Source organism: Panulirus ornatus, chromosome 17 (assembly GCF_036320965.1).
Source record: "Panulirus ornatus isolate Po-2019 chromosome 17, ASM3632096v1, whole genome shotgun sequence".
NCBI classification, from domain to species: domain Eukaryota; kingdom Metazoa; phylum Arthropoda; class Malacostraca; order Decapoda; family Palinuridae; genus Panulirus; species Panulirus ornatus.
In genome coordinates, this window is record NC_092240.1 from 8783904 (window position 1) to 8799990 (window position 16087).

At 40.3% G+C, this 16087-nt stretch overlaps 1 protein-coding gene across 4 annotated transcripts in view; it reads left to right on the forward strand.

Annotated features, from left to right (window-relative positions):
• The window catches only part of LOC139754554 (putative glutathione-specific gamma-glutamylcyclotransferase 2), a 52928-nt gene extending 38800 nt beyond the window's left edge, over positions 1-14128 (forward strand). The window contains exons 4-6 of one of the 4 annotated variants that reach the window (XM_071671903.1): positions 7809-7968; positions 8624-8679; positions 11492-11695. In XM_071671903.1, the coding sequence (XP_071528004.1) occupies positions 7809-7968; positions 8624-8679; positions 11492-11554 (279 nt within the window). In that variant the 3' untranslated portion in view covers positions 11555-11695. Of the gene's footprint in view, positions 1-7808; positions 7969-8623; positions 8680-11491 lie in introns of those variants that run through there. The other 3 variants (XM_071671900.1, XM_071671901.1, XM_071671904.1) reach the window with 3 other exon arrangements.
• Positions 14129-16087: the final 1959 nt, after the last annotated feature.

A 16087-nucleotide genomic window follows, 5' to 3' on the forward strand; every position in this document is an offset into this window, starting at 1 on the left:
TGTATACCAATTATTCCCTCAACTGCCACATTACTCACCTTTGCATTCAAATCACCCATCACTATAACCCGGTCTCGTGCATCAAAACCACTAACCCACTCATTCAGCTGCTCCCAAAACACTTGCCTCTCACGATCTTTCTTCTCATGCCCAGGTGCATATGCACCAATAATCACCCATCTCTCTCCATCAACTTTCAGTTTTACCCATATTAATCGAGAATTTACTTTCTTACATTCTATTACATACTCCCACCACTCCTGTTTCAGGAGTAGTGCTACTCCTTCCCTTGCTCTTGTCCTCTCCCTAACCTCTGACTTTACTCCCAAGACATTCCCAAACCACTCTTCCCCTTTACCCTTGAGCTTCGTTTCACTCAGAGCCAAAACATCCAGGTTCCTTTCCTCAAACATACTACCTATCTCTCCTTTTTTCACATCTTGGTTACATCCACACACATTTAGACACCCCAGTCTGAGCCTTCGAGGAGGATGAGCACTCCCCGCGTGACTCCTTCTTCTGTTTCCCATTTTAGAAAGTTAAAAATACAAGGAGGGGAGGATTTCTGGCCCCCCGCTCCCGTCCCATCTAGTCGCTTTCTATATATATATATATATATATATATATATATATATATGTTTTAGATATCTGGGAGTGGATCTGTCAGCGGATGGAACCATGGAAGCGGAAGTGGATCATAGGGTGGGGGAGGGGGCGAAAATTTTGGGAGCCTTGAAAAAATGTGTGGAAGTCGAGAACATTATCCCGGAAAGCAAAAATGGGTATGTTTGAAGGAATAGTAGTTCCAACAATGTTGTATGGTTGCGAGGCATGGGCTATGGATAGAGTTGTGCGCAGGAGGATGGATGTGCTGGAAATGAGATGTTTGAGGACAATGTGTGGTGTGAGGTGGTTTGATCGAGTAAGTAACGTAAGGGTAAGAGAGATGTGTGGAAATAAAAAGAGCGTGGTTGAGAGAGCAGAAGAGGGTGTTTTGAAATGGTTTGGGCACATGGAGAGAATGAGTGAGGAAAGATTGACCAAGAGGATATATGTGTCGGAGGTGGAGGGAACGAGGAGAAGAGGGAGACCAAATTGGAGGTGGAAAGATGGAGTGAAAAGGATTTTGTGTGATCGGGGCCTGAACATGCAGGAGGGTGAAAGGAGGGCAAGGAATAGAGTGAATTGGAGCGATGTGGTATACAGGGGTTGACGTGCTGTCAGTGGATTGAATCAAGGCATGTGAAGCGTCCGGGGTAAACCATGGAAAGCTGTGTAGGTATGTATATTTGCGTGTGTGGACGTGTGTATGTACATGTGTATGGGGAGGGTTGGGCCATTTCTTTCGTCTGTTTCCTTGCGCTACTTCGCAAACGCGGGAGACAGCGACAAAGTATAAAAAAAAAAAATATATATATATATATATATATAAAAAGTATAAAAAAAAAAAAATATATATATATATATGTGAATTGTGTGCATGGGTATATATGTATGTGTCTGTGTGTGTATCTATATGTGTACATTGAGATGTATAGGTATGTATATTTGCGTGTGTGGACATGTATGTATATACATGTGTATGGGGGTGGGTTGGGCCATTTCTTTCGTCTGTTTCCTTGCGCTACCTCGCAAACGCTGGAGACAGCGACAAAGCAAAATTAAAGTGCGTAAGACAAGGGAGCAAATGGGAACTTCAGTGAAGGGCGCAAATGGGGAGGTGATAACACGTAATGGTGATGTGAGAAAGAGATGGAGTAAGTATTTTGAATGTTTGTTGAATGTGTTTGATGATAGAGTGGCAGATATAGGGTGTTTTGGTCGAGGTGGTGTGCAAAGTGAGAGGGTTAGGGAAAATGATTTGGTAAACAGAGAAGAGGTAGTAAAAGCTTTGCAGAAGATGAAAGCCAGCAAGGCAGCAGGTTTGGATGGTATTGCAGTGGAATTTATTAAAAAAGGGGGTGACTGTATTATTGACTGGTTGGTAAGGTTATTTAATGTATGTATGACTCATGGTGAGGTGCCTGAGGATTGGTGGAATGCGTGCATAGTGCCATTGTACAAAGGCAAAGGGGATAAGAGTGAGTGCTCAAATTTCAGAGGTATAAGTTTGTTGAGTATTCCTGGTAAATTATATGGGAGGGTATTGATTGAGAGGGTGAAGGCATGTACAGAGCATCAGATTGGGGAAGAGCAGTGTGGTTTCAGAAGTGGTAGAGGATGTGTGGATCAGGTGTTTGCTTTGAAGAATGTATGTAAGAAATACTTAGAAAAGCAAATGGATTTGTATGTTGCATTTATGGATCTGGAGAAGGCATATGATAGAGTTGATAGAGATGCTCTGTGGAAGGTATTAAGAATATATGGTGTGGGAGGCAGGTTGTTAGAAGCAGTGAAAAGTTTTTATCGAGGATGTAAGGCATGTGTACTTGTAGGAAGAGAGGAAAGTGATTGGTTCTCGGTGAATGTAGGTTTGCGGCAGGGGTGTGTGATGTCTCCATGGTTGTTTAATTTGTTTATGGATGGGGTTGTTAGGGAGGTGAATGCAAGAGTTTTGGAAAGAGGGGCAAGTATGCAGTCTGTTGTGGATGAGAGAGCTTGGGAAGTGAGTCAGTTGTTGTTCGCTGATGATACAGCGCTGGTGGCTGATTCATGTGTGAGACTGCAGAAGCTGGTGACTGAGTTTGGTAAAGTGTGTGAAAGAAGAAAGTTAAGAGTAAATGTGAATAAGAGCAAGGTTATTAGGTACAGTAGGGTTGAGGGTCAAGTCAATTAGGAGGTAAGTTTGAATGGAGAAAAACTGGAGGAAGTAAAGTGTTTTAGATATCTGGGAGTGGATCTGGCAGCGGATGGAACCATGGAAGCGGAAGTGGATCATAGGGTGGGGGAGGGGGCGAAAATCCTGGGAGCCTTGAAGAATGTGTGGAAGTCGAGAACATTATCTCAGAAAGCAAAAATGGGTGTGTTTGAAGGAATAGTGGTTCCAACAATTTTGTATGATTGCGAGGCGTGGGCTATGGATAGAGTTGTGCGCAGGAGGGTGGATGTGCTGGAAATGGGATGTTTGAGGACAATGTGTGGTGTGAGGTGGTTTGATCGAGTAAGTAACGTAAGGGTAAGAGAGATGTGTGGAAATAAAAAGAGTGTGGTTGAGAGTGCAGAAGAGGGTGTTTTGATATGGTTTGGGCACATGGAGAGAATGAGTGAGGAAAGATTGACCAAGAGGATATATGTGTCGGAGGTGGAGGGAACGAGAAGTGGGAGACCAAATTGGAGGTGGAAAGATGGAGTGAAAAAGATTTTGTGTGATCGGGGCCTGAACATGCAGGAGTGAAAAAGATTTTGTGTGATCGGGGCCTGAACATGCAGGAGGGTGAAAGGAGGGCAAGGAATAGAGTGAATTGGATCGATGTGGTATACCGGGGTTGACGTGCTGTCAGTCTATTGAATCAGGGCATGTGAAGCGTCTGGGGTAAACCATGGAAAGCTGTGTAGGTATGTATATTTGCGTGTGTGGACGTGTATGTATATACATGTGTATGGGGGTGGGTTGGGCCATTTCTTTCGTCTGTTTCCTTGCGCTACCTCGCAAACGCGGGAGACAGCGACAAAGCAAAAAAAAAATGTATATATATATATATTTCTTTCTTTCAAACTATTCGCCATTTCCCGCATTAGCGAGGTAGCATTAAGAACAGAGGACTGGGCCTTTGAGGGAATACCCTCACCTGGCCCAATTCTCTGTTCCTTCTTTTGGAAAATTAAAAAAAACCGAGAGGGGAGGATTTCCAGCCCCCCACTCCCTCCCCTTTTAGTCGCCTTCTACGACACGCAGGGAATACGTGGGAAGTATTCTTAATCCCCTATCCCCAGGGATAATATATATATATATATATATATATATATATATATATATATATATATATATATATATATATATATATATAGCGCAGGGTAGCGCTAGAAGACAACAAAGCCCACATTCATTCACACTCAGTCTCTAGCTGTCATGTATAATGCACCGAAACCACAGCTCCCTTTCCACGTCCAGGCCCCACAAAAATTTCCATGGTTTACCCCAGATGCTTCACATGCCCTGGTTCAATCCATTGACAGCACGTTGACCCCGGTATACCACATAGTTCCAATTCTCTCTTTTCCTTGCACGCCTTTCACCCTCCTGCATGTTCAGGCCCCAATCACTCAGAATCTTTTTCACTCCATCTTTCCACCTCCAATTTGGTCTCCCACTTCTCCTGGTTCCCTCTACCTCTGACACATATATCCTCTTTGTCAATCTTTCCTCACGCATTCTCTCCATGTGGCCAAACCATATGTATATACATAAACTTCCATACATGCACATATACATATATATTTCGATGTGTACATACATATACATACACAGACATAGACATACATACACATGTACATATTCATACTTGCTGCCTTCTTCCTTTCCCATTGCCACCCCACCACACATGAAATAGCATCCCCTCCACCCTCCAGCGAGACAGTGCCAGGAAAAGACAACAAAGGCCACATTTGTTCACTTTCAGTCTTTAGCTGTCATGTTTAGTGCACCGAAACCACAGCTCCCTTTCCACATCCAGGCCCCACAAACCTTTCTATGGTTTACCCCAGATGCTTCACATGCCCTGGTTCAATCCATTGACAACATATTGACCCCAGTATACCACATTGTTCCAATTCACTCTATTCCTTGCATGCCTTTTACCCTCCTGTATGTTCAGGCCCCAATTGCTCAAAATCTTTTTCACTCCATCCTTCCACCTCCAGTTTGGTGTCCCGCATCTCCTTGTTCCCTCCACCTCTGACACATATATCCTCTTCGTCAATCATCTCTCACTCATTCTCTTCATGTGTCCAAACCATTTCAACATACCCTCTTCTGCTGTCTTAACCACAATCTTTTTATTACCACACATGGGTATGTTTGAAGGAATAGTGGTTCCAGCAATGTTATATGGTTGCGAGGCGTGGGCTATAGTTAGAGTTGTGCAGAGAAGGATGGATGTGCTGGAAATGAGATGTTTGAAGCCAGTATTTGGTGTGAGGTGGTTTGACCGAGTAAGTAATGAAAGGGTAATAAAAAGAGTGTGGTTGAGAGAGCAGAAGAGGGTGTTTTGAAATGGTTTGGTCACATGGAGAGAATGAGTGAGGAAAGATTGACAAAGAGGATATATGTGTCAGAGGTGGAGGGAACAAGGAGAAGTGGGAGACCAAATTGGAGGTGTAAGGATGGAGTGAAAAAGATTTTGAGTGATCGGGGTCTGAACATGTAGGAGGGTGAAAGGTGTGCAAGGAATAGAGTGAATTGGAACGATGTGGTATACTGGGGTCGATGTGCTGTCAATGGATTGAATCAGGGCATGTGAAGCGTTTGGGGTAAACCACGGAAAGTTGTGTGGGGCCTGGATGTGGAAAGGGAGCTATGGTTTCTGTGCATTATACATGACAGCTAGAGACTGAGTGTGAATGAATATGGCCTTTGTTGTCTTTTCCTAGTGCTACCTCGCGCACATGCCGGGGTAGGGGGTTGTCATTTCATGTGTGGCGGGGTGGCGACAGGAATGAACAACGGCAGACAGTATGAATTATGTAAATGCATATATATGTATATGTCTGTGTGTATATATATATATGTATATGTTAAGATGTATAGATGTGTATATATGCATGTGTGGACGTGTATGTATACGCATGTGTATGTGGGTGGGTTGGGCCATTCTTTCGTCAGTTTCCTTGCGCTACCTCGCTAACGCAGGAGACAGCGACAAAGTATAATGAATAAATAAATAAATCTCTCTTACCCTTCCATTATATGTTTCATATGTGTTATCTCTGGAGATAGGGGAGAAAGAATACTTCCCAAGTATTCCCTGCGTGTTGTAGAAGGTGACTAAAAGGGGAGGGAGGGGGGTCCCAGTGAGGATATTCCCCCTAAGGCTCAGTCCTCTATTCTTAACGCTACCTCGCTAATGCGGGAAATGGCAAAGAATGGCCTATCCACTCATATACACATATGCATACATAAACGCCCATACATACACATACATATGCATATCACCATATTCATATATATACATACACAGACATATACATATATGCACATTGACATATTCATACTTGCCTTCATCCATTCCTGTTGCTCCCCTGCCCCACAGGAAATAGCATCACTATCCTCCACTTCAGCGAGACAGCATCAGGAAAACAGACAAAAAAGGCCACATTCATTCACACTCAGTCTCTAGCTATCATGTGTAATGTACTGAAACCACAGCTCCCTATACACATCCATGCCCCACAGACCTTTCCATGGTTTACCCCTGACACTTCACATACCCTGGTTCAGTCCATTGACAGCACGTCGACCCCAATGTACCACATTGTTCCAATTCACTCTATCCCTTGCATGCCTCTCACCCTCCTGTATGTTCAGGCCCTGATCACTCAAAATCTTTTTCACTCCATCCTTCCACCTTGTTCACTTCACCCCTGACACACATATCCTCTTTGTCAGTCTTTCCTCACTCATGGTACCAAACCATTTCAATACACCCTCTTCTGCTCTCTCAACCACACTCTTTTTATTTCCACACACCTTCCTTACCCTTTCATTACTTACTCGATCAAACCACCTTACACCACATATTGTCCTCAAACATTTCATTTCCAACTTATCCACCCTCCTCCGTACAACTCTATCTATAGTCCATGCCTCGCAACCATGTAACATTGCTGGAACTACTATAATAAAAGTAATGATAATGATAATAATGATAATAATATTGGTGATAATAATGATGATAATATATTTGATTATAATCATACAATCCCAGGGCCACAGTGTGAAAGGTGTTCAGGGGCAATAACCCCAGGACCCTTAACCAGGGGCTCTTTCTGCTTCAGAGCTGCACTACACTCGGTGGCAGACAAGATGGACTTTGTTTCATCTACTGATGAAAACAGCCTCACCATAGGAGGCAAGTGGAGTCTGCTAACAGCTATAATATTTTATATATTCATAATCATCCCAGGACCAACTTCTATGATTGAACCCTAGTGTTACCCAGGACCTTTCTAAAGGCTCCTGCAGCCAAGTTTGCACTACTTCCAGTAACAAGAAAATATAGACTCCTTTGGAGTGAAAAATTCATTGAAAAATTTACTCCAAATTAAGCAACCTCATCAAAGGAGACTTTTTCAGTCATGGTATATACTTGAGCAAGAGGAGTCTGGTAACTCCACACCATGATTATATTTTATTTATTTATTAGTAATTACCCCATGACCGAATTCTTTGAAAGACTGGTGGTACCCAGGACTTCTTTATCAAGGCTCCTACCACCTAAGGCTACACAACTCATAGTAGCAAGGAAATGTAGACTTCCCCTTTACCTCTAGTCACTTTCTCTTATATCTCCCAATTATTTGCACTCTTTTCCTGTAAGTCTCACATATATAACTCTCTTTTCTCTTTCACTAGCAACTTTCCTTTGTCATCTCATCACTCACTACCTTATCTGATTTACCCACCTCTCACCTTACACATGTCATATATTATTATGATAAATCTTATTTCATAACTGCAGGACCCTTTTTATGGGGCTCATGCAGCTTCAGGGATAAGCTGCAATCAGGAGCAGGAGAATCTTGGAATGAGAAGTTTCTCAACAATACTGTACTCCTTTTCATTAGCTTAGGATAGTGCATCCTTGCCGAGTGACTTTTCATTCATGTTAAAACCACAAGTATATTGTATTAACTACTTTGTGTGTTCACAGGAACAGGTATGGGGCATTGCTTACAAGATTAGTGAGGAAGATCAAGAAGAAGTGATAGCCTATCTTGATCATCGAGAGAAAGATGGTTACCATCGTAAAACAGTACTCTTTCATCCTCAAGATTCATCAGTTGCACCGTGGCACCTTACTATATACCTAGGTATCTTTTTGCTTCAAGAGTCCTTTCATAAACACAATCGACCATGTCTTGTAATTCATAATTCAAAGTGGAGTCCATATCTGGTGCCAGTTAGGGTTCTGAGGGCTTATAGTGTGTTGCTTTTGTGTTGATGTTAATAGTGTAGGAAGTGAATGTCATGTGTGTCAGATGTGATGCTTAGAATGATGGTTTTTTTTTTTGTTCAGTGGGAGTGATTCTTCATTCAAGGTGACTAGAGGGTGTGAGCAAGATTCATGTTTCCCCCACAAGCAAGTAGTGCCAGGAACAGATGCTTACATACACACACTGTCATGTGCAGTGCATTGAAACCAGAGCCTCATAACCACAGCCAGACCCCACTGACTTTTCTGATGTTTTCCTCAGCAATTTCATGCACCCAGGATTAACTTATCGACAGCACATTGTCCCCTTTATATCACATTACTCCAAAATGCTATATCCATTGCCCACCTCACACCCATCCGTATATTTAGACCCTGAACACTCGCAGCACCTTTCATTCCACTCTTTCACTTTCTTCTTGGTTTCTAGGAACTGTTTTCCACATTGCTCTGATTTCAGTGTGTACATTCTATTAGATGATGAAATATTTAATGATTATGATGAGCATGCATTCACAGGTATAACTCTACAGGAAGTGATTTGATTGAAGCAGTTGATCAACTTCAAGAAACTCAGCTCCTGGATCAGGTAGGATCCAAATTACTGTCAGAACAATACAAACCAGTTAGCCTAATTTTACCCATAATCAAAGAGAATATTTGAGAAAGTATTAAAAAACATGTAATGGAACATCTTATTTCAAACAGATTAATTAATGAAGTACAGCTTGGTTTTGTCCCTGGTAAAGGTATGCAAACACATCTACTAGCCTATTATAATGATTTACAAATGTTTGATGGTTGGGAAAAGAATAGAGTTTTTCTTGAATGTGCAAAAGTATTTAATAAAGTAAAATGTGGAGTGTTATTGTATTGGAAAGTCAAAATATAGAAGGAAATGTAAGTAAGTGGAACAAAGAATTTTTAACCAATGGAAAATTCATTGTTGCAAATGGAAACTTAAGATGTACTGTCTTGAGTACAGCAAGGAACAGTTTTAGCTGCAATAGTCTTTGTAATCATTGATCTCTGGCACAGATAAAGGAGTAAGAGAGACTGTAGTCAAATTTTTGTTTGCAGATGACTTGAGAGAAGTAAAGTGACAGAATTTGGAAAGCCGAGAAAATCTTCAAAGGGACTGGATGATATCTACAGATGGGCAGTTGAGAACTAAGTGGAATTTAAAGAGAGATTTGAACATATTAGCCATGGAACAACAAATATCATGGCAGTGCCTGTATACAGAGGCCTTACAGGAAAAGAAATAGAGAATGAAGCAAAGGTCAGATTTGGGAGTGATTATCAAAGTATCACTTGAATTTAAGGAACATACTGAAGAGATTGTGCTTTCAAGACAGCTAATGAATGGAATGATATTGAGAACATTTGCTGCAAGAGACAGTATATAAGAAGTAAACTCAAGGACAGCTGTGTTGTATTGTCACCAGTAAAACAGACTGAACCAAACAAGATAGAAAGAGTACAGAAACATTTCTCTTGTAAGGTAAATGGAGTGGAGTATATGAATTACCATGAATGACTAAAACAAGAGCTCCAGTGTTCAATGTCGAAGGGAGAGAGACATAATAATATATGCCCAGCAACAAACAGAGGAAATGAAGATCAGTGTTCTAAACCTGAATGCAATCAGATGAGGACAATAAGTAATTCCTAGAAACATACCACAGTGCAGAAGACAAAGATGCCTTAATGCCCAACAAAGAAGTTGAAACCACCATTTAATGTGATATTGGTGATCTACAGAATTTCAGTGAGGTGATTACAGAAATATTCAGAAGATTAGATTCATGGTTGAAGAGAATACCAGATGAACCTAGAATAGGTGACTATGCTAGAGGAATAGCTGCCTTAAAGAACAGCATCATACAATACAAGTGAGGGGGCAAGGTGAGGCAGTCGACAAAAGTTATTTGTCAGCATACATATCATGTGTTGAGCACAGTGTATTATCCCTGTCACCAAGGCAAAATCTTGTCATAGATACATGGTAGGTAGTCATGTATCTTCACTAGTCCTCCACATGTCCAAACCATTTCAGCATGCCCTCTTTTAGCTCTCATACATACTCCTCTCACTACAGTATCATCTTGCCCTATCATTTCTTATTTGATCAACTCTCTTAACACCACATATTGTCCTCAAATATTTAATTTTCAACACATTCACCCTTTCCTGTAAATTGATATCTAAGGCCCACACTTCACATCTGTACATTATCAACAGGATTATTATTTTTCATATTTATTTGCCATTTCCTACATCAAGATAGTAAAAAAGGTCTCATTCGCTCTTAGCCATTCCCATGCTGTCATGACTAATACAGTGAAACCTCAGCCCTCTATCCACAACCAAGCCCTACACACCTTTCCATGGTTTCCCCCATCTGCTTCATATGTCCCGGTTCAGTCCATTGGCAACACATTGCCCCTAGTATACCACATAACTTTACTTCTCTCTCCTCTGTATTCCTTTCATCCCTCTGCATGCTCAGGCCCCAAGCATTCGAAATCTTTTTCACTCTATCCTTCCACCTCCGATTTCATATCTACCATCTCCTTGTCCTAATAGCATCAGGAGGGAGAGATGGGGAAGTGCTTCCACTTATGACACACACATCCTCTTTGTCAACCTCTTTTCACTCATTCTCTCCATATGTTCAAACCATTTCACCATACCTTCTTCAGCTTTCTAATCCACACTCTTACTATCACAATAGGAGCCAAGTGTGGATTTTTCCCTCATAATGCTCGGATGTCTTTTCCAGTCAATGCCTTGCTCAAGCAAGAAAAGGCTAATAAGTTAGAAATTAATGCATGTACTGTACTGTAATTTAATATAGATTTTCTGTTTTCTTATTTCTTGGTTCCACATGTAACAATATAGCATCAGGAACAGATGACAGCTTTTGAGGAAAAATATTCACTTGGCTTCCTCTGTTTCTTCTTTTAGAAATGAAAACAGGAAGGATGGATTTCAAGCCCCCACCTCCCACTTTTCTTACTTGCCTTTTATGACACTGGTAGATTTGTGGATAGTAATCTTTATTTCCCCCATCCTTGGTAAAAATTAGATAAGCTAGACAATAAGGCAGTACTATGATACATGCACTGTTAATAGAGGTTATGGCATAAATAATATCATAAGAGTTGATTGAACAGTTAGCTACAAAACATGTCAAAAGAACATAGTACATGGGTTTCTAAGTGAGAATGGTTTTAGACTGAGAGAATTTTCAAATGCTTGCATACGCTCTTCTTTTCAACTACATGACAGGAAAGGATGATGCAGATAATGATAACTTAACGGAAAAGTATCTTTTTATTTCTTCAAGGATGTGTTTTATTACAGCATTTGTGACTTGTCATTCTGTTATCTTACAGGAGGTGATTCAAATCCTTTCTACACAGGCCCTGCTAATGAAGATGGTATTGCTGACATCATAGCCAGAGCAGTTGGGCCAAGTGGTTCTAACTCGGAATATCTGTTCCAGTTAGCTGAAGCTATGAGAACAGTGGGAGTATCTGATTCCCACCTGTTTAACATTGAAGCAAAAGTGAAAAGAATCTTAAATGTTTGCAGTAAGAACTGATGTTATACAGTATTAAGAAACACAGTCCTGAAACTTTAAAACATTTGGCAAATTAGATTAAGTTTTTGAAATACTGTGGTAAGCTGGTGTATGGACTGAACTGTATAGGAGTTACCAGACTCCACCTGCTTGAGCTTAAATCATGATTGAAAAATCACCATCGCCAAGGCTGTGTTATTAGCAGGAAAGTCTTGTCAAAGAAATTCTCTCCAAAGGAGTCTACATTTCCCTGTTGCTGGAAATAGTATTGCCATAGGCTTCAGGAGCCTTCGGAAAGACCCTTGATAAAAAAAGATTGATCCTGGGATGATTATGAAAAGAATTCATGGAAACAATGCAGATTTTAGATATATTAACATTTTCCACAGTATTATCATATATGTTTAAAGTACTTCTTTTTAATCTACCTGTATATTTTCTAAAACTTTTAATGTTGCATAAAAGTTTAAGGTTTAAAGGTTTCACACCAGATGTTATCAGTGTAAGTTATTCAGAAATTGTAAGGGAATGTAAGCCCCTTCATCTGGAAATGTGATAGACACTCTAGGGTTTCAGATGATGTTTGGAGATGTGAAAACAATTCTACCTCTTGTGTGATAAGATTCACAAAAATATGTGTACATTAGTGGGAAACTTCAGGGTTTGCTAGCACAGTGCTTTTATTTATTTATTACTTTATTTATTTTGCTTTGTCGCTGTCTCCCGCATTAGTGAGGAGGCGCAAGGAAACAGACGAAAGAATGGCCCAACCCATCCACATACACATGTATATACATACACGTCCACACACGCACATATACATACCTATACATCTCAATATACCCATATATATACACACACAGGCATATACATATATACACATGTACATAATTCATACTGTCTGCCCCTATTTATTCCCATCGCCACCCTGCCACACGTGGAATAACAACCCCCTCCCCCCTCATGTGTGCGAGGTAGCGCTAGGAAAAAGACAACAAAGGCCCCATTCGTTCAAACTCAGTCTCTAGCTGTCATGTAATAATGCACCGAAACCACAGCTCCCTTTCCACATCCAGGCCCCACACAACTTTCCATGGTTTACCTCAGACGCTTCACATGCCCTGGTTCAATCCATTGACAGCACATCGACCCCGGTATACCACATTGTTCCAATTCACTCTATTCCTTGCACACCTTTCACCCTCCTGCATGTTCAGGCCCCGATCACTCAAAATCTTTTTCACTCCATCTTTCCACCTCCAATTTGGTCTCCCACTTCTCCTCGGTCCCTCCACCACTGACACATATATCCTCTTAGTCAATCTTTCCTCACTCATTCTCTCCATGTGACCAAACCATTTCAAAACACCCTCTTCTGCTCTCTCATCCACACTTTCTATTTCCACACATCTCTCTTACCTTTTCATTACTTACTTGATCAAACCACCTCACACCACATATTGTCCTCAAACATCTCATTTCCAACACATCCACCCTTCTCCACACAACCCTATCTATAGCCCATCATGCCTTGCAGCCATATAACATTGTTGGAACCACTATTCCTTCAAACATACCCAATTTTGCTCTTGAAGATAACATTCTTGCCTTCCACACATTCTTCAACACACCCAGAACCTTCGCATCCAACCCCCCACCCTGTGGCTCACTTCCGCTTCCCTGGTTCCATCCGCTGCCAAATCCACTCCCAGATATCTAAAACACTTAACTTCCTCCAGTTTTTCTCCATTCAAACTTACCTCCCAATTGACTTGTCCCTCAACCCTACTGTACCTAATAACCTTGCTCTCATTCACATTTACTCTCAGCTTTCTTCTTTCACACACTTTACCAAACTCAGTCACCAGCTTCTGCAGTTTCTCTCACAAATCAGCCACCAGCACTCTGTCATCAACGAACAACAACTGACTCACTTCCCAAGCTCTCTCATCCACAACAGACTGCATACTTGCCCCTCTTTCCAAAACTCTTGCGTTCACCTCCCTAACAACCCCATCCATAAACAAATTAAACAACCATGGAGACATCACACACCCCTGCCACAAACCTACATTCACTGAGAACCAATCACTTTCCTCTCTTCCTACACGTACACATGCCATACATCCTTGATAAAAACTTTTCACTGCTTCTAACAACTTGCCTCCCACGCCGTATATTCTTAATACCTTCCACATATATGGGTAAAAGTCAGGAAAAGGTGAGCATGGTACACAGAAAAGTCTCAAGCTTAAAACTTCCTCCACTTATAAAACCATTTTAGTGGTAGACAGGAATTACTTATCAACTCGGAAGGTAAATAATGTCAGTTCACTTACTGTACACCACTTTTACTTTTGAATAGAGAGAATTTTGATTTACATCATAACAGAAAAGAATATAAATTTGGTAAGGAATGATGAGAACTAATATTAAAAGCTGGATATGATATGTTTTCAGTAACCTAAATGACTAGAGAAGTCCCAGTAACATGAGGAACTTTCTAAATTTTGATATGAAACACTACTGGACTAGGTATATAAAATCATATACCATTCCTAAAGAAATGAAAGTTGAACTTCATGATCACTGGGATTATGCTGACTGCAAGCATAGGCAGTACAACAAGGACACTCATGTAAAATGACGATATCCTGAAGTCTATTGCATTATAACTAATTAGTTTTATTCCAAGTAAATTTTGCAACATGGTAGATAACTGCTGTTATTACTTAGAAATATCTACATGTATCATCTACCTGAGTAACTAAATACTATAAATAAATAAACTGTATATGTCATATCTTCAAAGATAAATGCACAACCAAGCATCAATTCACTGAGATTATCCAACATGAGATACAAACATCATTATGATACAGCTACCAAATAAGAACATTGTATGTGCTATCTCCCGTACTTGTAGCATGGTCTTTCTCTAATCCCTCGACAATGCACTAATGTTTCACATTTTAGAGAAAGTATCGCTGCTTGGACCACAGACTGTCACTGTCTATCATGAGTTACAAAGCATTCGCCCCATACCATGTTACTCATACCGTAAATGCTTTTAGCCGTGTCTCTTACACAATTAAAGCTGTATACAAAACTGGTCCATTACGAAACTACATTCTTTAACTTACAATATACAGTGCTATAAGTATTCATAAATATGAAAAAATAGGTATATTACTAAGGAGCATTCAAAGAAAATCCTTAAGATGTGAAAGACTGCTAAAGATAGGTAAGCAAATGGAACTCGGTGAATATCTTACTCATCTAATACTTTACAATTCTCTATGTTACCAGTAACAGAAATCTTGCACATAAAAATTAAAAATTGGGATTCTAAATAATATTTCCTGATTTGCTGCCTGAAGGAGTTAACAAAAATATTTTTTTAAGATGACAGTACAATGATTAACAAAGTGAATATTCTTTTCTGTAGACTAAATGTCCTCAGTTACCCATGGAAGCACTATCATGAGAGAAATTATGGAACTGTCCTTTCTCCCACAGTTTTTTTTTCTATGGCCACGTCCACAGTTCAGCACCAGTTCAGGATTATCACACATGAAGCCATTCAACTACTTTCACACAATGCTATTTACCTAGTACTCATATTTTTTTTTTATTCCCATTAATTATCTCCATCTTTCAAACTTACGCACTTTTATTTTTCCCCCTGTACACTTGTGCTCTGGCAACCTGTCTTTTAGCATTTTGTTATTTCCTTATACAAGAAAGTTGTGGTACCTGCTTCACCAATGACATATATAAACATATATATAATCCTTCCATTAATGATTCTTCAAGGTCCATCCAGGTTTCTGGAAGTGGTAATGTTGCAAATGAGAAGCAACCTTCAATGAGACTGTATCATCATCATCAGTTGACGAGTCCAGTCTTGTCATGGAACTTCTCTGCAAAGGATTCTATCTTTTCCTAGTTCCTGATTGGAGCACAGCCTTGAAGCTGCAGTAGCCATGTTAAAGGAAATTGTAGCTCCTTTGTATCTAATTTTGATATAGTAGATACTTTGGCTTGTGAAGCACAATTTTAGGTTGAGTGGGTGATTTGTTTGTAAAAAATACTGTTTGTATGAATAATTAATTAGGTAGCTCCAGGGCCCTTTTAATGGGGCTCCTGTAGCATCAAGGCTATATTTTGATAAGTATGAGGAAAATAATGGAATTAACGGGTGAGAAGTTCCAAAACGTGATAGCACTCCTTTTTGTCTAGTGATGGTGGTACAATCTTGCTAAAGGTTTCTTTTTTTCACCTATAGCTTAACCAAATACAAGCAGAGTTCAGTAATGCTTATACATATGTGTGAATAAAAGCAGGCAAGGTTATTAGGTTCAGCAGCGAAAAGAAACAGGTTATTTGGAGTGAGAGTTTGAATGGA